The sequence below is a fragment of the Salvelinus alpinus genome, chromosome 5 (assembly GCF_045679555.1).
Source record: "Salvelinus alpinus chromosome 5, SLU_Salpinus.1, whole genome shotgun sequence".
Taxonomy (NCBI): Eukaryota; Metazoa; Chordata; class Actinopteri; order Salmoniformes; family Salmonidae; genus Salvelinus; species Salvelinus alpinus.
In genome coordinates, this window is record NC_092090.1 from 10,758,697 (window position 1) to 10,779,315 (window position 20,619).

The window sequence follows — 20,619 nt, forward strand, 5'->3', positions numbered from 1 at the left end:
TCCGATGATGCTGTGACACCGCCCCAGACCATGACTGACCCTCCACCTCCAAATCGATCCCGCTCCAGAGTACAGGCCTCAGTGTAACGCTCATTCCTTCGACGATAAACGCAAATATGACCATCACCCCTGGTGAGACAAAACCGCGACTCGTCAATGAAGAGTGCTGTCTTAGCCGTCTCACAGTACGGACATTGCAATTTATTGCCCTGGCCACATCTGCAGTCCTCATGCGTCCTTGCAGCATGTCTAAGGCACATTCACGCACATGAGCAGGGACCCTGGGCATCTTTCTTTTGGTGTTTTTCAGAGTCAGTAGAAAGGCCTCTTTAGTGTTCATAACTGTGACCTTAATTGCCTACCGTCTGTAAGCAGTTAGTGTCTTAACGACCGTTCTACAGGTGCTTGTTCATTCATTGTTTATGGTTCATTGAACAAACATGGGAAAGTGTTTAAACCCTTTACAATGAAGATCTGTAAAGTTATTTGGATTTTTAGGAATTATCTTTGAAAGACAGGGTCTTGAAAAAGGGACGTTTCTTTTTTTGTTAAGTTTACTTACCTGAGAGAAGCCTACCAATTTTACCCGACAGAATTGTGTCACTTGCTCTTGCTTTCTGTGGCTTGTTCTTTTCTAACTTTCACTAACTTTCACTATGAATGTTTTCCGATAAAACAGGGTTTTGAAACTTTGTCCCCTCATAAACGTTACGTGGGCAAATTCATTCAGATCAATACTGTCTGTTTACAGGTTTACACATACACAAGTACTTGCTTAATGAAATCTGGAAATCAGATTACAATATGATCATTTATATTATTATGCTGCAAGACTATGTTATCCTGCTGAGCTAAAGCCTAGTCTTAAGGTTTCAAACAAAACTATAGTGTAGATACTGTATAGCCTATTATATAAGGTGCTGAAGACTCCTCTTCTAATAAATTCTCTCTACAACACCTGCAGCATATAAGGAGTCAAACAGTTCCCTAACAGGTTGTACAATCTTTATTGCAATTTAATTAGATTTTCAAGATACAGATAATAATGCATGCTAACACTTTATTAACATGGAATAGCTATTGTTCCATTTTAACATGTGTCCGGTGTCCAGGTTTGTATCTGTTGCAATATGTATATAAAAGAGATGAACTGTGTGTAATAAAAAATACAGCTATCATTGTCCACGCAGCAGGAACATGAGGAAGACAGCAGTGTTCTAGAAGCGTCCACGCAGCAGGAACATGAGGAAGACAGCTGGGTTCTAGAAGCGTCCACGCAGCAGGAACATGAGGAAGACAGCAGTGTTCTAGAAGCGTCCACGCAGCAGGAACATGAGGAAGACAGTGTTCTAGAAGCGTCCACGCAGCAGGAACATGAGGAAGACAGGCGTGTTCTAGAAGCGTCCACGCAGCAGGAACATGAGGAAGACAGCAGCCAGGAGAATACAGAGAGTACACACTGTAGGAACCACGATCTCTGTTACCATCTCCATGTGGCTTGTCAACGGATCTGGAATAATCATTGAAAACAATAAATAAATTAAATGTTTTTATAAAACCCTAACAGTAACCCGGCCTACACCCTAAAGGGCAAACAGAGGCTCCATTTTGTATAATAACACATTGGTGACTACACCACTTTGCATTACTAGCAGAAATGTACTCAGCAGCAAATAGCGAATAGTCCGATAAGTGCTAAATCAACCACAACTCAAATTCAATACTTGAAATGATTTGAAAAGTATTTGGTGAATGTATTTCCTACCCAGGTCTGCTACACACCAGTCAGTCAATCAAAAGAAGAAGTAATGGAGTCCTAAGTAGGCCTACCTAAACTTCATCATGCACTGGCCAAACCTTTGGCATCCCTGCCTGTTCCTTATTGTCCTGCTGGGACTTTCTTCTAGCTGGAGGAGCAAACAAAGAAAAGTCCTGTTAGAGAATGTCTTCCCGTGTAGTTTTGTTGTTCAACTATTTGTTGTTCAACTATTTGTAGTTCAACTATTTGTTGAAAAGTGCCAATTAGAGTCAGAATGTTCCTTTGTTTGCCCCGGCAGCCAGATTCAACCCGATGTCCCTGCATGCTGAAGTTGTTGAAGCTGAGTGACATACATTATGTAAAATATTTTCAAATAGTTCAAGTTTTAAAGTATGTGCTTGATTTAGATTGTAGTTTGCATTTTTGGGACTATTCTATTGAGTCCATTGTACTGGGGCTTACTAAATCAAGTAAATCGCAGCTCAAGTATTGGAAAGTCTTTGCCATGATGTCTTTGAGCCAGGGGTCTGGTGGTGTTGGGGTCTGGTGGTGTTGGGGTCTGGTGGTGTTGGGGTCTGTCTGTGTTGGGGTCTGGTGGCGTTGGGGTCTGGTGGTGTTGGGGTCTGTCTGTGTTGGGGTCTGGTGGCGTTGGGGTCTGGTGGCGTTGGGGTCTGGTGGTGTTGGGATCTGGTGGTGTTGGGGTCTGTCGGTGTTGGGGTCTGGTGGTGTTGGGGTCTGGTGGTGTTGGGATCTGTCGGTGTTGGGGTCTGGTGGTGTTGGGGTCTGTCTGTGTTGGGGTCTGGTGGTGTTGGGGTCTGGTGGTGTTGGGGTCTGGTGGTGTTGGGGTCTGGTGGTGTTGGGGTCTGGTGGTGTTGGGGTCTGGCGGTGTTGGGGTCTGTCGGTGTTGGGGTCTGGTGGTGTTGGGGTCTGGTGGTGTTGGGGTCTGGTGGTGTTAGGGTCTGGTGGTGTTGGGGTCTGGTGGTGTTGGGGTCTGGTGGTGTTGGGGTCTGTCTGTGTTGGGGTCTGGTGGCGTTGGGGTCTGGTGGTGTTGGGGTCTGTCTGTGTTGGGGTCTGGTGGCGTTGGGGTCTGGTGGTGTTGGGATCTGGTGGTGTTGGGGTCTGTCGGTGTTGGGGTCTGGTGGTGTTGGGGTCTGGTGGTGTTGGGATCTGGTGGTGTTGGGATCTGTCGGTGTTGGGGTCTGGTGGTGTTGGGGTCTGGTGGTGTTGGGGTCTGGTGGCGTTGGGGTCTGTCTGTGTTGGCGTCTGGGGGTGTTGGGGTCTGGTGGTGTTGGGGTCTGGTGGTGTTGGGGTCTGGTGGTGTTGGGGTCTGGCGGTGTTGGGGTTTGGTGGTGTTGGGGTCTGGGGGTGTTGGGGTCTGGGGGCGTTGGGGTCTGTCTGTGTTGGGGTCTGGTGGTGTTGGGGTCTGTCTGTGTTGGGGTTTGGTGGTGTTGGGGTCTGTCTGTGTTGGGGCGTTGGGGTCTGTCTGTGTTGGGGTCTGTCTGTGTTGGGGTCTGAGGGCGTTGGGGTCTCTCTGTGTTGGGGTCTGGGGGCGTTGGGGTCTGGTGGTGTTGGGGTCTGAGGGCGTTGGGGTCTGGTGGTGTTGGGGTCTAAGGGCGTTGGGGTCTGGTGGTGTTGGGGTCTGAGGGCGTTGGGGTCTCTCTGTGTTGGGGTCTGGGGGCGTTGGGATCTGGGGGCGTTGGGGTCTGGGGGCGTTGGGGTCTGGGGGCGTTGGGGTCTGGTGGTGTTGGGGTCTGAGGGCGTTGGGGTCTGGTGGTGTTGGGGTCTGAGGGCGTTGGGGTCTCTCTGTGTTGGGGTCTGGGGGCGTTGGGGTCTGGTGGTGTTGGGGTCTGGGGGCGTTGGGGTCTGGTGGTGTTGGGGTCTAGTGTAGTATTCTGTACTGACCTGCAGCTAGCAGCTGGTTACTGGAGGAGCACGTCTCTGTGGCTTTCCTTCTCCAGCTCTCCACCTGTACAGAGACCATGTATTAATTAACCAACCAACCAATCAACCAACCAATCAATATGTATTAATACAACCCATTAAAAAAAAGTCTGTCACAAAATAGCACAGTGGAAAACTTTGAAGAAAACTTAAACGGTTGTGAACCAAATAGAATAGGCCTATATCAGGTGTGTACAAGGTGTCTGTGACTGACTGTACCTCTCTCTGGTTGGGGAATCCATTGGAGCTGATGATGCGTTTGTAGTACTGAACAGAGGCTTTTGGGTAACGTGGTTTATTCTTGTTGAGGAAGTCCACGTAGAACAGGCCAAACCTCTCAGAGAAGCCTTCGTCCCACTCAAACTTGTCCAGCAGCGACCAGGCTGTGTAACCCTTCACGTTCACTCCGTCCTTAAGGGCTGTCATGTGGAGAAAAGACCAGCAGAGGGTGCTATAGGAGTTCACTTGCCCAGTATCAATAGAGTAGACAGTGAAACCTCAAACACACTCAAAACACCTGTTTTGTCCTAAAATGATGCCAGTTCACTAAAACAATTACTTGTTATAAAGAAAAATGAACGTTTTACTAAACCTCTATAATATTAGATTATTTTCTCTACTAAACCTGTTATTGGATGTTATTTCCTCTACGGTGTACTAAACCTTTTTTCAAGGTAATATAAACAGGTTATCATTTCCTCTACAGTGTACTAAACCTTTCTTCAAGGTAATATGAAGAGGATGTGATTTCCTCTGATAGATCGGTTCCTCACCCTTGAGCATCTCATTGATGTAATCCTTGAAGTACTGCATCCTCCATTCATCACACAGGTCTGTGCACCTCTGCACCTTCTCTGACACCCCATTCTCTGTCACGTAGATCATGGGGTTCCCATACTGGGTCTAGTGGAGAGACAGGGAGACAGGGTCGGGAGGAGACAGGATCGGGAGGAGACAGGGAGACAGGGTCGGGTGGACACAGGGAGACAGGGTCAGGAGGAGACAGGGAGACAGGGTCAGGAGGAGACAGGGAGACAGGGTCGGGTGGAGACAGGGAGACAGGGTCAGGAGGAAACAGGGAGACAGGGTCGGGAGGAGACAGGGAGACAGGGTCAGGAGGAGACAGGGTCGGGAGGAGACAGGGAGACAGGGTCGGGAGGAGACAGGGTCGGGAGGAGACAGGGAGACAGGGTCGGGAGGAGACAGGGAGACAGGGTCGGGAGGAGACAGGGAGACAGGGTCGGGAGGAGACAGGGAGACGGTCGGGAGGAGACAGGGTCCGGAGGAGACAGGGAGACAGGGTCGGGAGGAGACAGGGAGACAGGGTCGGGAGGAGACAGGGTCCGGAGGAGACAGGGAGACAGGGTCGGGAGGAGACAGGGTCCGGAGGAGACAGGGAGACAGGGTCGGGAGGAGACAGGGAGACGGTCGGGAGGAGACAGGGTGGTGAGACAGGGAGACAGGGTCGGGAGGAGACAGGGAGACAGGGTCGGAAGGAGACAGGGAGACAGGGTCGGGAGGAGACAGGGAGACAGGGTCGGGAGGAGACAGGGAGACGGTCGGGAGGAGACAGGGAGACAGGGTTGGGAGGAGACAGGGTGGTGAGACAGGGAGACAGGGTCGGGAGGAGACAGGGAGACAGGGTCAGGAGGAGACAGGGTCGGGAGGAGACAGGGTCGGGAGGAGACAGGGTCGGGAGGAGACAGGGAGACAGGGTCGGAGGGAGACAGGGTCCGGAGGAGACAGGGAGACAGGGTCGGGAGGAGACAGGGTCCGGAGGAGACAGGGAGACAGGGTCGGGAGGAGACAGGGAGACAGGGTCAGGAGGAGACAGGGTCGGGAGGAGACAGGGAGACAGGGAGACAGGGTCGGGAGGAGACAGGGAGACAGGGTCGGGAGGAGACAGGGAGACAGGGTCGGGAGGAGACAGGGAGACAGAGTCGGGAGGAGAGACAGGGAGACAGGGTCGGGAGGAGACAGGGAGACAGGGTCAGGAGGAGACAGGGTCGGGAGGAGACAGGGAGACAGGGTCGGGAGGAGACAGGGAGACAGGGTCGGGAGGAGACAGGGAGACAGGGTCGGGAGGAGACAGGGAGACGATGTGGGGAGGGAGTTTGTCAAACAAGGAAGAAGGTGTGAATGTTTCCGCAGATCGGGGTCAAATGCATAAAGTAAAATAAAGTACAAACTCCACACTGAATCAAGCACACCTCCAAACCCACCTGGAAGTAGTGGAAAGTTGTTTTGACCAAATACATCATGTATTTAACCCAAGTCTGGCTGGTAGGACCTGCCCACACTAACAGTAGTGTATTATACCTTGACGAAGTTAAGCAGGCGTCTGAATCCCCAGGGGACAGAGTAGAGCCACTCAGAGCCGGGGTCGGGCCAGCGAGGGTCCACCAGCTCCACCAGGTCACGGTCGGTGAAGTAGCTGTTCCCGCGGCCAGACGGGTAGTTCTTCTGGGTGATATAGCGCGTGGTGAAGTGGCCAATACCCAGGAAGTCACAGGTGCCCTTGATGTAACTCTTCTCCTGGGAAGAGAAGACGGGGAGACGGGAGGTTCCTAGACCCTGCTGGGCACTCTTCCTACCTGGAGACCAGAGAGAGAGAGAGACCAGATTACACTATGACCTTTGACCTCTAACCCTAACATTGGGAGGAGAGAAGGGGAGGCAAGAGCTACCCAGACCCTGCTGGGCACTCTTCCTACCTGAAGACCAGAGAGATTGACCAGATTACACCATGACCTTTGACCCTTAACCCTAACATTGGGAGGAGAAGACAGGGAGGCCCTCATCTTGTCTGTGTGGAAAGAGACATCAGGTGTGACGGTGACACGTATACGTTTCTATATCCTGTTACATATAGGCAGGGATTTTGGACACTGGCCAACCAGGCAAGTACATGCAGAAAATAATCTAGAACCTGAAATGGTTCTTTGTCTGTCCCCATATGAGACCTCTTTGAAGAACCCTTTTGGGTTCCACGTAAAAACCCTTTCCACAGAGGGTTCTACATGGAACACAAAAGAGTTCTACCTGGAACCAAAAAGGGTTCTCCTATGGGGACAGCTGAAGAACCCTTTTGGAGTGTAAACCACCATTTCTTTTTCTATCCCGCGTCTATAATCTGTGCCATTCAATATTTCAAAAGACAGCCGGTGGGCTAATTGGGTACATTTTATACTAGCCTGGTCTGAACAGTACTAGCCTCAGGCTAGCGTGCTAGTTGGGTATTTTTTCTACTAGCCTGGTCTGAAACGTACTAGCCTCAGGCTAGCGGGTTAGTTGGGTACATTTTCTACTAGCCTGGTCTGAACAGTACTAGCCTCAGGCTAGCGGGCTAGTTGGGTATTTTTTATACTAGCCTGATCTGAACCGTACTAGCCTCAGGCTAGCGGGCTAGTTGGGTATTTTTTCTACTAGCCTGATCTGAACCGTACTAGCCTCAGGCTAGCGGGTTAGTTGGGTACATTTTCTACTAGCCTGGTCTGAACCGTACTAGCCTCAGGCTAACGGGCAAGCTTCATTTAAACCCGGTGGGTTGTTCGTGGAAATGGAACACCTAGCTGTGACAATACATGACTTACCGATGTAGTCTTTCATGACCTGAGGGTAGTCCCCGTTGAAGATGGGTGTAGCGAACCAGCCCATGTAGAACTGGACATATCTCTCTGCTGCCTCGATGTCTCTCTGGTTGGTGATGTCCACTGGCTCCCCCCAGTCTGCCAACAACGAGATCCCAACCAAGCCTTTCTGTTTGCTTCTCCATTGAGTGTCATAGGTGTGCCAAACCTTAGCATGTGCCTGTTCAAATGATATATTATTCTGCATCAGTGGACAGACAGTACACTAGGCCCATATATATGGAATTAGATTACTGACAATATTAAATATAATTATATTATAAACAATTAGTGATTACCTTGATAATGTGGTGGGCAGCTTTGTAGGCCCCAGTGCCTCTCATCTTCAGTCCAGGTGCATGTTCTCCTGTCTCATAGCCCTCCACAGCACTAGACTACAAACACAGTGTAATAGTCCTCCACAGCACTAGACTACAAACACAGTTTAATAGTCCTCTACATCATTAGACTACAGTCTCATAGTCCTCCACAGCACTAGACTATAAACACAGTCTCATAGTCCTCCACAGCACTAGACTATAAACACAGTCTCATAGTCCTCCACAGCACTAGACTACAAACACAGTCTCATAGTCCTCCCCATCACTAGACTACAGTCTCATAGTCCTCCCCATCATTAGACTACAGTCTCATAGTCCTCCCCATCATTAGACTACAGTCTCATAGTCCTCCCCATCATTAGACTACAGTCTCATAATCCTCCCCAGCACTAGACTACAGTCTCATAGTCCTCCCCATCATTAGACTACAGTCTCATAGTCCTCCCCATCATTAGACTACAGTCTCATAATCCTCCCCAGCACTAGACTATAAACACAGTCTCATAGTCCTCCCCATCATTAGACTACAGTCTCATAATCCTCCCCAGCACTAGACTACAAACACAGTCTCATAGTCCTCCCCAGCACTAGACTATAAACACAGTCTCATAGTCCTCCACAGCACTAGACTATAAACACAGTCTCATAGTCCTCCACAGCACTAGACTATAAACACAGTCTCATAGTCCTCCACAGCACTAGACTATAAACACAGTCTCATAGCCCTCCACAGCACTAGACTATAAACACAGTCTCATAGTCCTCCACAGCACTAGACTACAGTCTCATAGTCCTCCACAGCACTAGACTATAAACACAGTCTCATAGTCCTCCCCATCACTAGACTACAGTCTCATAGTCCTCCCCAGCACTAGACTACAGTCTCATAGTCCTCCACAGCACTAGACTATAAACACAGTCTCATAGTCCTCCACATCACTAGACTACAGTCTCATAGTCCTCCACAGCACTAGACTACAGTCTCATAGTCCTCCCCAGCACTAGACTACAGTCTCATAGTCCTCCCCAGCACTAGACTACAGTCTCATAGTCCTCCCCATCACTAGACTATAAACACAGTCTCATAGTCCTCCACAGCACTAGACTACAGTCTCATAGTCCTCCCCAGCACTAGACTACAGTCTCATAGTCCTCCCCAGCACTAGACTACAGTCTCATAGTCCTCCCCAGCACTAGACTACAGTCTCATAGTCCTCCCCAGCACTAGACTACAGTCTCATAGTCCTCCACATCACTAGACTACAGTCTCATAGTCCTCCCCAGCACTAGACTACAGTCTCATAGTCCTCCCCAGCACTAGACTACAGTCTCATAGTCCTCCCCTGCACTAGACTAGTCTTAGTCCTCCCCAGCACTAGACTACAGTCTCATAGTCCTCCCCAGCACTAGACTATAGTCTCATAGTCCTCCACATCACTAGACTACAGTCTCATAGTCCTCCCCAGCACTAGACTACAGTCTCATAGTCCTCCCCAGCACTAGACTACAGTCTCATAGTCCTCCCCAGCACTAGACTATAGTCTCATAGTCCTCCACATCACTAGACTACAGTCTCATAGTCCTCCCCAGCACTAGACTACAGTCTCATAGTCCTCCCCTGCACTAGACTACAGTCTCATAGTCCTCCCCATCACTAGACTACAGTCTCATAGTCCTCCCCAGCACTAGACTACAGTCTCATAGTCCTCCCCATCACTAGACTACAGTCTCATAGTCCTCCCCAGCACTAGACTACAGTCTCATAGTCCTCCCCATCACTAGACTACAGTCTCATAGTCCTCCCCAGCACTAGACTACAGTCTCATAGTCCTCCCCAGCACTAGACTACAGTCTCATAGTCCTCCCCAGCACTAGACTACAGTCTCATAGTCCTCCCCTGCACTAGACTAGTCTTAGTCCTCCCCAGCACTAGACTACAGTCTCATAGTCCTCCCCAGCACTAGACTATAGTCTCATAGTCCTCCACATCACTAGACTACAGTCTCATAGTCCTCCCCAGCACTAGACTACAGTCTCATAGTCCTCCCCAGCACTAGACTACAGTCTCATAGTCCTCCCCAGCACTAGACTATAGTCTCATAGTCCTCCACATCACTAGACTACAGTCTCATAGTCCTCCCCAGCACTAGACTACAGTCTCATAGTCCTCCCCAGCACTAGACTACAGTCTCATAGTCCTCCCCATCACTAGACTACAGTCTCATAGTCCTCCCCAGCACTAGACTACAGTCTCATAGTCCTCCCCATCACTAGACTACAGTCTCATAGTCCTCCCCAGCACTAGACTACAGTCTCATAGTCCTCCCCATCACTAGACTACAGTCTCATAGTCCTCCCCAGCACTAGACTACAGTCTCATAGCCCTCCCCAGCACTAGACTATAAACACAGTCTCATAGTCCTCCCCAGCACTAGACTACAGTCTCATAGTCCTCCCCATCATTAGACTACAGTCTCATAATCCTCCCCAGCACTAGACTACAGTCTCATAGTCCTCCCCAGCACTAGACTACAGTCTCATAGTCCTCCCCATCATTAGACTACAGTCTCATAATCCTCCCCAGCACTAGACTACAGTCTCATAGTCCTCCCCATCATTAGACTACAGTCTCATAATCCTCCCCAGCACTAGACTATAAACACAGTCTCATAATCCTCCACAGTAATAGACTATAAACACAAATACTAGAGACTGCATTACTGTACACTAAGACTTATCATGTTTATGGAAGTCCTGAGTCAAAATACATTGTGTCAAGTACTTTGAAATACTAATAAGCCTATTTGAAAGTATTTGACACATGTATTTGGGTCTGGTTCATGGTGAAGCTAACCTACAGTAGTTTTCTGGAAGATTATGGTTCATATACTGTGTGTCTCCCAAATGGCACCCTATCCCCTATATAGTGTGCTACTTTTGATCAGAGTCCTATGAGCCCTGGCTCCCTATTCCCTTTATAGTGCACTACTTTTGACCAGAGTTCTATGGGCCCTGGCTCCCTATTCCCTTTATAGTGCACTACTTTTGATCAGTCCTATGGGCCCTGGCTCCCTATTCCCTTTATAGTGCACTACTTTTGATCAGTCCTATGGGCCCTGGCTCACTATTCCCTTTATAGCGCATTACTTTTGACCAGAGTTCTATGGGCCCAGGTAAACATTAGTGCACTATATGGGGAATAGGGTGTCATTTGGAACACAACCTGTGTGTCCATCGGATAATGTGCTATGGATAATGTGTTATGGATAATGTGTTATGATAATGTATTTTGTATAATGTATTATGGATAATGTGTTAAGAGCATGTATTTTGGATAATGTGTTATATACAATGTGTTATGGATAATGTATTTTGGATAATGTGTTATGGATACTGTGTTATATACAATGTATTACGGATAATGTATTATGGATAATGTGTTATGATAATGTATTTTGTATAATGTATTATGGATAATGTGTTAAGAGCATGTATTTTGGATAATGTGTTATATACAATGTGTTATGGATAATGTATTTTGGATAATGTGTTATGGATACTGTGTTATATACAATGTATTACGGATAATGTATTATGGATAATGTATTATATACAATGTGTTATGGATCATGTATTATGGATAATGTATTGTCTTACCCATGGGTTGTTGAAGGTGATCCAGTATTTGACTCTGTCACCAAACCGCTCAAAGCATAAGTTGGCAAAGTCGTTGAAATAGTTCACCATGCTGACGTTCTGCCATCCACCATACTTCTCCTGTAAGACCTGGGTGTTAACAGGGAAGAGGGGTTACTATAGGTCACACAAGACCTGGGTGGTAACAGGGAAGGAAGGTTACTATAGGTCACACAAGACCTGGGTGGTAACAGGGAAGAGAGGTTACTATAGGTCACACAAGACCTGGGTGGTAACAGGGAAGAGAGGTTACTATAGGTCACACAAGACCTGGGTGGTAACAGGGAAGAGAGGTTACTATAGGTCACACAAGACCTGGGTGGTAACAGGGAAGGAAGGTTACTATAGGTCACACAAGACCTGGGAGGTAACAGGGAAGAGAGGTTACTATAGGTCACACAAGACCTGGGTGGTAACAGGGAAGAGAGGTTACTATAGGTCACACAAGACCTGGGTGGTAACAGGGAAGAGAGGTTACTATAGGTCACACAAGACCTGGGTGGTAACAGGGAAGGAAGGTTACTATAGGTCACTTGAGACCTGGGTGGTAACAGGGAAGAGAGGTTACTATAGGTCACACAAGACCTGGGTGGTAACAGGGAAGAGAGGTTACTATAGGTCACACAAGACCTGGGTGGTAACAGGGAAGAGAGGTTACTATAGGTTACACAAGACCTGGGTGTTAACAGGGAAGAGAGGTTACTATAGGTCACACAAGACCTGGGTGGTAACAGGGAAGAGAGGTTACTATAGGTCACACAAGACCTGGGTGGTAACAGGGAAGAGAGGTTACTATAGGTCACACAAGACCTGGGTGTTAACAGGGAAGAGAGGTTACTATAGGTCACTTAAGACCTGGGTGTTAACAGGGAAGAGAGGTTACTATAGGTCACACCATACATGGGTGGTAACAGGGAAGTGAGGTTACTATAGGTCACTTAAGACCTGGGTGGTAACAGGGAAGAGAGGTTACTATAGGTCACTTAAGACCTGGGTGTTAACAGGGAAGAGAGGTTACTATAGGTCACTTAAGACCTGGGTGGTAATAGGGAAGAGAGGTTACTATAGGTCACTTAAGACCTGGGTGTTAACAGGGAAGAGAGGTTACTATAGGTCACTTAAGACCTGGGTGGTAACAGGGAAGAGAGGTTACCATAGGTCACACAAGACCTGGGTGTTAACAGGGAAGAGGGGTTACTATAGGTCACACAAGACCTGGGTGGTAACAGGGAAGAGAGGTTACTATAGGTCACACAAGACCTGGGTGTTAACAGGGAAGAGAGGTTACTATAGGTCACACCATACATGGGTGGTAACAGGGAAGTGAGGTTACTATAGGTCACTTAAGACCTGGGTGGTAACAGGGAAGAGAGGTTACTATAGGTCACTTAAGACCTGGGTGTTAACAGGGAAGAGAGGTTACTATAGGTCACTTAAGACCTGGGTGGTAATAGGGAAGAGAGGTTACTATAGGTCACTTAAGACCTGGGTGTTAACAGGGAAGAGAGGTTACTATAGGTCACTTAAGACCTGGGTGGTAACAGGGAAGAGAGGTTACCATAGGTCACACAAGACCTGGGTGTTAACAGGGAAGAGGGGTTACTATAGGTCACACAAGACCTGGGTGGCAACAGGGAAGAGAGGTTACTATAGGTCACTTAAGACCTGGGTGGTAACAGGGAAGAGAGGTTACCATAGGTCACACAAGACCTGGGTGTTAACAGGGAAGAGGGGTTACTATAGGTCACACAAGACCTGGGTGGTAACAGGGAAGAGAGGTTACTATAGGTCACACAAGACCTGGGTGGTAACAGGGAAGAGGGGTTACTATAGGTCACACAAGACCTGGGTGGTAACAGGGAAGAGAGGTTACCATAGGTCACACAAGACCTGGGTGTTAACAGGGAAGAGGGGTTACTATAGGTCACACAAGACCTGGGTGGTAACAGGGAAGAGAGGTTACTATAGGTCACTTAAGACCTGGGTGGTAACAGGGAAGAGAGGTTACCATAGGTCACACAAGACCTGGGTGTTAACAGGGAAGAGAGGTTACTATAGGTCACACAAGACCTGGGTGGTAACAGGGAAGAGAGGTTACTATAGGTCACACAAGACCTGGGTGTTAACAGGGAAGAGGGGTTACTATAGGTCACACAAGACCTGGGTGGTAACAGGGAAGAGAGGTTACTATAGGTCACTTAAGACCTGGGTGGTAACAGGGAAGAGAGGTTACCATAGGTCACACAAGACCTGGGTGGTAACAGGGAAGAGGGGTTAATATAGGTCACACAAGACCTGGGTGGTAACAGGGAAGAGAGGTTACTATAGGTCACACAAGACCTGGGTGGTAACAGGGAAGAGAGGTTACTATAGGTCACACCATGTGATGGATAGGGAATGTGTTGTAGTAGACTAGTCATCTGGGATCATCATACCAGGAAACATCCCTCCACAGTCTTCTATAAAGACACTGATACAAATACAGTACAGTTCAGGTCTACATTCATTTGGGACGGATATGGAGTTAGATTACTGACAACATTATTTCAACCTAGATTCTGTAAATATATGGATAAATAAAAGGTGTCATGTTTTGCATTGAACAGTGTAGCGTTAGCTTTGTATGTGCTAGCTCGGCAAGCTAATAGCGATTCACTACTGGTTGGCATACAGTCAGTCAGTACTCAGTCAGTCAGTCAATCAGTACCCAGTCAGTCAATCAGTACCCAGTCAGTCAGTACCCAGTCAGTCAGTCAGTATCCAGTCAGTCAATCAGTACCCAGTCAGTCAATACTCAGTCAGTCAGTCAGTCAGTCAGTACTCAGTCAGTCAGTCAGTCAATCAGTACCCAGTCAGTCAGTACTCAGTCAGTCAGTACCCAGTCAGTCAGTCAGTCAGTCAGTACCCAGTCAGTCAGTACTCAGTCAGTCAGTACCCAGTCAGTCAGTACCCAGTCAGGCAGTCAGTCAGTACCCAGTCAGTCAGTACCCAGGCAGTCAGTCAGTACCCAGTCAGTCAATCAGTACCCAGTCAGTCAATACTCAGTCAGTCAGTCAGTCAGTACTAAGTCAGTCAGTACTCAGTCAGTCAGTCAGTACCCAGTCAGTCAGTACTCAGTCAGTCAGTCAGTTCCCAGTCAGGTAGTCAGTACTCAGTCGGTACCCAGTCAGTCAGTACCCAGTCAGGTAGTCAGTACCCAGTCAGTCAGGTAGTCAGTACCCAGTCAGGTAGTCAGTACCCAGTCAGTCAGGTAGTCAGTACCCAGTCAGTAAGTACCCAGTCAGTCAGTACCCAGTCAGTCAGTATGTCAGTTAGTCAGTACCCAGTCAGTCAGTCAGTACCCAGTTAATCAGTACACAGTCAGTCAGTCTGTCAGTCAGTCAGTCAGTACCCAGTCAGTCAGTATGTCAGTTAGTCAGTACCCAGTCAGTCAGTCTGTCAGTCAGTCAGTACCCAGTCAGTCATTATGTCAGTTAGTCAGTACCCAGTCAGTCAGTCAGTACCCAGGTAGTCAGTCAGTACCCAGTTAGTCAGTACCCAGTCAGTCAGTCAGTACCCAGGTAGTCAGTCAGTACCCAGTTAGTCAGTACACAGTCAGTCAGTCTGTCAGTCAGTCAGTACCCAGTCAGTCAGTCAGTACCCAGTCAGTCAGTCAGTCAGTACCTAGTCAGTCAGTCAGTACCCAGTCAGTCAGTCAGTCAGTACCTAGTCAGTCAGTACCCAGTCAGTCAATCAGTACCCAGTTAGTCAGTCAGTCAGTACCCAGGTAGTCAGTACACAGTCAGTCAGTCAGTCAGTCAGTACCCAGTTATTCAGTACACAGTCAGTCAGTCAGTACCCAGTTAGTCAGTACCCAGTCAGTCAGTCAGTTAGTCAGTACCCAGGTAGTCAGTACCCAGTCAGTCAGTCTGTACCCAGTCAGTCAGTCAGTACCCAGGTAGTCAGTACCCAGCCAGTCAGTCAGTACCCAGTCAGTCAGTCAGTTAGTCAGTACCCAGTCAGTACACAGTCAGTCAGTCAATACCCAGTCAGTCAGTCAGTTAGTCAGTACCCAGTCAGTCAGTCAGTACCCAGGTAGTCAGTACCCCGCCAGTCAGTCTGTACCCAGTCAGTCAGTACCCAGTTAGTCAGTACCCAGTCAGTCAGTCAGTACCCAGTCAGTCAGTACCCAGTCAGTCAGTCAGTACCCAGGTAGTCAGTACCCAGCCAGTCAGTCAGTACCCAGTCAGTTCATCAGTACCCAGTCAGTCAGTACCCAGTTAGTCAGTCAGTACTCAGTCAGTCAGCCAGTACCCAGTCAGTTCGTCAGTACCCAGCCAGTCAGTCAGTACCCAGTTAGTCAGTCAGTACCCAGTCAGTTAGTCAGTACCCAGTTAGTCAGTACCCAGTCAGTCAGTCAGTACCCAGGTAGTCAGTACCCAGCCAGTCAGTCAGTACCCAGTCAGTTCGTCAGTCCCCAGTCAGTCAGTCCCCAGTCAGTCAGTCAGTACCCACCTGTGGCAGATCCCAGTGGTACAGAGTGACTATTGGTGTGATGTTGTTGTCCAGGAGCATGTTGATCAGGTCATCATAGTATTTAATTCCCTTCTCATTGATGTGATCAGCTGGAGAAGAAACATTGACATTACCATTAGCTATAACATTCACGAAAACATATAGGGCCTGTTTCCCGGACACAGATTACTAAGCTTCGTCCTGGACTTAAAGGTATGTTCAGTGGAGAATCTGGTCTATGAAGTATGTTCAGTGGAGAATCTGGTCTATGAAGTATGTTCAGTGGAGAATCTGGTCTATGAAGTATGTTCAGTGGAGAATCTGGTCTATGAAGTATGTTCAGTGGAGAATCTGTACTATGAAGTATGTTCAGTGGAGAATATGAAGTATGTTCCTTGGAGAATCTGGTCTATGAAGTATGTTCAGTGGAAAATCTGGTCTATGAGGTATGTTCAGTGGAGAATCTGGTCTATGAAGTATGTTCAGTGGAGAATCTGGTCTATGAAGTATGTTCAGTGGAGAATCTGGTCTATGAAGTATGTTCAGTGGAGAATCTGGTCTATGAGGTATGTTCAGTGGAGAATCTGGTCTATGAAGTATGTTCAGTGGAGAATCTGGTCTATGAGGTATGTTCAGTGGAGAATCTGGTCTATGAAGTATGTTCAGTGGAGAATCTGGTCTATGAGGTATGTTCAGTGGAGAATCTGGTCTATGAAGTATGTTCAGTGGAGAATCTGTACTATGAGGTATGTTCAGTGGAGAATCTGGTCTATGAAGTATGTTCAGTGGAGAATCTGGTCTATGAGGTATGTTCAGTGGAGAATCTGGTCTATGAGGTATGTTCAGTGGAGAATCTGTACTATGAGGTATGAAACATTTACCTTTGATTCCGTTGGGAAATATCCTTGGCCAGGAGATGGAGAAACGATAGTGGTTAAACTTCATGTCCTTCATCAAGGTGATGTCGTCCTAGAAGATATTGACGATGTCATGTCAAGGGTGTCAATTGAGACGGAGCCATATGGTTCAAATCTCAAATTCACTTTGCAGTGCACTACTTCTGACTACATGGGGATAATGTGTCTACTGTCTATTCAGTCTATTCACCTTGAATTTGTAGTATCCTTCGCAGGAGTGGTCTGCGGTGTCGTTGAGGAAGATCTTTCCTTTCTTGTGGGCGAACACGTCCCAGATGCTCATCCCCTTGCCATCCTTGTCCCAGGCTCCTTCTGTCTGGTACGCAGAGCCCCCAGCCCCCCAGGAAAACCCTTCAGAGAGATATAGAGGTTAGCAAGAACTCTTCATTCCTGGGAGAAAATACGTTACAATTTTTTTTTCTCTCTCTCTCTCTCTCTCTCTCTCTCTCTCTCTCTCTCTCTCTCTCTCTCTCTCTCTCTCTCTCTCTCTCTCTCTCTCTCTCTCTCTCATTTCTATAATAGCTATAAAATCTTGATTTCTGTGATAAAATGTAGGCCTCTCTCTCGTCCTCTCTTGCGTTCTCTCTCTTTCTCATCTTAATTTCTGCCATTCAATTTATATTTTTATCTATTTTTCTGCAGATCATATATATATTTATAACTATGTTTTGCTGTTAGTAATAGACCTTTTAAACATGATTCAGTTTCTCCCTGTACGGTAGCCTACCAGTTGGGAAAGTGCCATAGTAGAATGAGCCGCGTTCATTCTTGGTCCAGTCGAAGTCTTCGCTGGTTGACACACACAGCACCAGCACCAGCACATAGTGCAGCTTCAGCATCCGCTGTAGTGACATGGTGTCGATCAGGTGTCTGGCTCACTGTCTCCGGTCACACCTGCACATAGAAGGAAGAATCACGCAGCATTTTAGAAACGCTTAAGAGTTACTATGGACACTCGTAGTCAGTGTCATAAACACTGTACTTTCATAGAACGTGTTACGTCTTATTCTTTAACTTTAATGCCACTGAGGTTAAACTGATCTCAGATCATAGATGAACACTCATCTCAGGGATAGGGTGTTGGACTAGTAACCGAAAGGTTGCAAGTTCAAATCCCCGAGCTGACAAGGTACAAATCTGTCGTTCTGCCCCCTGAACAAGCAGTTAACCCACTGTTCCTAAGCCGTCATTGAAAATAAGAATTTGTTCTTAACTGACTTGCCTAGTTAAATAAAGGTATATATATATATATATATATATAAAATTACTTCTGTGTAATTAACACCTTTTACTTTAATGCCACTGAGGTTAAACTGATCTCAGATCATACATAAACACGCATCTCAGGGATAAAATGACTTCTGTGTAATTAACACCATTGTCTTAATATGATGCAGAGCTCAAACTGCACGTAGTTTATCTCAAGACAAGTCTACCGCTCTGAGTTGATACAAACAATATGCTAATATATTTTCATATAATACTGATAGAAATGACACAAATAAAACCCTTTCAGCTCTATTATCAAATGAAGACAGAGACTTACACAGAGGTGCTAGATATCCAACGTCTGTGGATTAAAGCATCCTAATGAACTCACACTGGAAAACATCTCTACAGAACGGATTAAACATTAGTCCATTGGAAACGCTGACACCATATCATTCTCAGGCCCATTAGTCCAATGGAAACGCCGACACCATATCATTCTCAGGTCCATTAGTCTAATGGAAACGCTGACACCATATCATTCTCAGGCCCATTAGTCCAATGGAAACGCCGACACCATATCATTCTCAGGTCCATTAGTCTAATGGAAACGCTGACACCATATCATTCTCAGGCCCAAACTAAGATTAAAGGAATGATCTCGTCTCATTTCAACCAGCCGTAAGATACACTGACGCAAAACGTAATTAAAGACAGGAAGTACGTCAGCTTGTCTAACACAGTCAGTATCAGCGACATGTCCAACTGATCCCGTCCGACAGAGGCACCTAGGTCTAGTAACTGATCATCAAAATCCTTCTCATTTAGAAAAGCGAGTGGAAATGTTTAAGAATATAGACCAAAGAAAATGCCCCCTGCCACAGCCTACCTACAGTGTTTCTATCTAGCTATCTCTGTCCCTGTATCTCTGTCTGTTCCTTCTGTCCCTGCTGTCTTTCCTCACCAGTCCTCTAGCTCTCCCCAGAACCACATATAGCTACATGCCTACCTGTTTAAAGGTCCTGCGTTTGTCCCCGTTGGAAACAACTCCAAAATGCAAGAAAGGTCCCCAAGTTTCTGGACCTAACTCATTCTCACAAATCCTCAGGGGTAAGAGGTTACAGCACCCGATGTCACAGAGGCGCGCCGCGAAACGTCCAGTAAGTTTTACCTCTATTCAGGGGCCCCATTGGTCGAGCAGACCGGACCCAAATACCCCCCCCCCCATTCAAAGTCAATGGAGTGTGAGCGTAATTTGCTGGGGCAAACAGATCTTTGGAAATGGCCTTTTTTTTTTACACTGTAAGCAAAGTGAATGTCAGACAGTGTGATCTATACACATGCAGGTCAGCCTCAGAGAGTTTTACTATAGGCTCCTGTCAATGGGACTATGTCTACAATTAGAAATATCCGGATTTGATTTCTACACTCTTAGAAAAAAAGGTTCTATCTAGAACCTAAAAGGGTTCTTCGGCTGTCCCCATAGGAGAACCCTTTGAAGAACCCTTTTTGGCTCCAGGGAGAACCCTTTTGGGTTCCATGTAAAACCCTTTAAACATGGAACCTAAAAGAGTTCTACCTGGAACCTAAAAGAGTTCTACCTGGAACCAAAAGGGTTCTACCTGGAACCAAAAAGGGTTCTCCTTTGGGGACAGCCGAAAAACCCTTTTGGAACCATTTTTTCTAAGAGTGTATATAGGAATGTTAGATGTAACTTATGTTAAATTTAACTCTGAAATATGATGGTAAAATATGCTTTTCATATGGATTACATGATTAAAGACAGACAAACCTTTTTTAAACCGGGTTACACCGAATGAATATAATTGATTGAAGTGTAGTATAAATATTAATGACTGAAAACTTTGAGCTCAATCATTCATACTTCATAGAAGGTTTCCCATTCACATGCAGAACTAAATCACAATTCAACCATGAAAGGACAATGACTATCTGTGTGACTTTAACAACAGAATTTGTCATTTTATTATCTTCTATAAATGTTATCTCTCAACAGGTGTATTCAGTACTGTCACCACAGTATGTAGCCTATCACATCCTAGCAGGTTGATGTCCTGTTCTACAGTAGCCTATCACATCCTAGCAGGTTGATGTCCTCTTCTACAGTAGCCTATCACATCCTAGCAGGTTGATGTCCTCTTCTACAGTAGCCTATCACATCCTAGCAGGTTGATGTCCTGTTCTACAGTAGCCTATCACATCCTAGCAGGTTGAGAGAGGAATGTCCTGTTCTACAGTAGCCTATCACATCCTAGCCAGTTGAGAGAGGAATGTCCTGTTCTACAGTAGCCTATCACATTCTAGCAGGTTGAGAGGAATGTTCTGTTCTACAGTAGCCTATCACATCCTGGCCAGTTGAGAGGAATGTCCTGTTCTACAGTAGCCTATCACATCCTAGCAGGTTGAGAGAGGAATGTCCTGTTCTACAGTAGCCTATCACATCCTAGCCAGTTGAGAGGAATGTCCTGTTCTACAGTAGCCTATCACATCCTAGCCAGTTGAGAGGAATGTCATGTTCTACAGTAGCCTATCACATCCTAGCCAGTTGAGAGGAATGTCCTGTTCTACAGTAGCCTATCACATCCTAGCCAGTTGAGAGAGGAATGTCCTGT

At 46.9% G+C, this 20,619-nt stretch overlaps 1 protein-coding gene across 3 annotated transcripts; it reads right to left on the reverse strand.

The window, feature by feature from the left end:
* Nucleotides 1-988: 988 nt before the first annotated feature.
* Nucleotides 989-19,133, reverse strand: lctla (lactase-like a). 3 transcript variants are annotated; one of them, XM_071400549.1, is made up of 14 exons: nt 18,996-19,133; nt 17,505-17,671; nt 16,968-17,128; nt 16,742-16,829; nt 15,861-15,970; nt 11,328-11,456; nt 7,629-7,724; nt 7,294-7,510; nt 6,020-6,294; nt 4,474-4,603; nt 3,920-4,119; nt 3,662-3,725; nt 1,831-1,907; nt 1,401-1,510 (listed from the first exon to the last, which is right to left on the reverse strand). In XM_071400549.1, exons 2-13 carry the CDS (start codon nt 17,629-17,631, stop codon nt 1,831-1,833), a joined length of 1,674 nt encoding a protein of 557 aa, XP_071256650.1. In that variant the 5' UTR covers nt 17,632-17,671; nt 18,996-19,133; the 3' UTR covers nt 1,401-1,510. The 3 variants fall into 3 exon arrangements, with proteins under 3 accessions (XP_071256648.1, XP_071256649.1, XP_071256650.1); XM_071400547.1 differs by lacking the exon at nt 1,831-1,907 and having other exon boundaries at nt 989-1,510; XM_071400548.1 differs by lacking the exons at nt 1,831-1,907; nt 18,996-19,133 and adding an exon at nt 18,324-18,428 and having other exon boundaries at nt 989-1,510.
* Nucleotides 19,134-20,619: the final 1,486 nt, after the last annotated feature.

Coding starts and splice junctions, on each gene's coding strand:
- lctla (XM_071400547.1), bottom strand. CDS start 17,631: ATGTCACTACAGCGGATGCTGAAGCTGCACTATGTGCTGGTGCTGGTG. Junction 15,971..16,741: donor ATTTCCCAACGGAATCAAAG/GTAAATGTTTCA, acceptor TTTCTTCTCCAG/CTGATCACATCAATGAGAAG. Junction 4,604..6,019: donor GCCTGCTTAACTTCGTCAAG/GTATAATACACT, acceptor TCTCTCCACTAG/ACCCAGTATGGGAACCCCAT.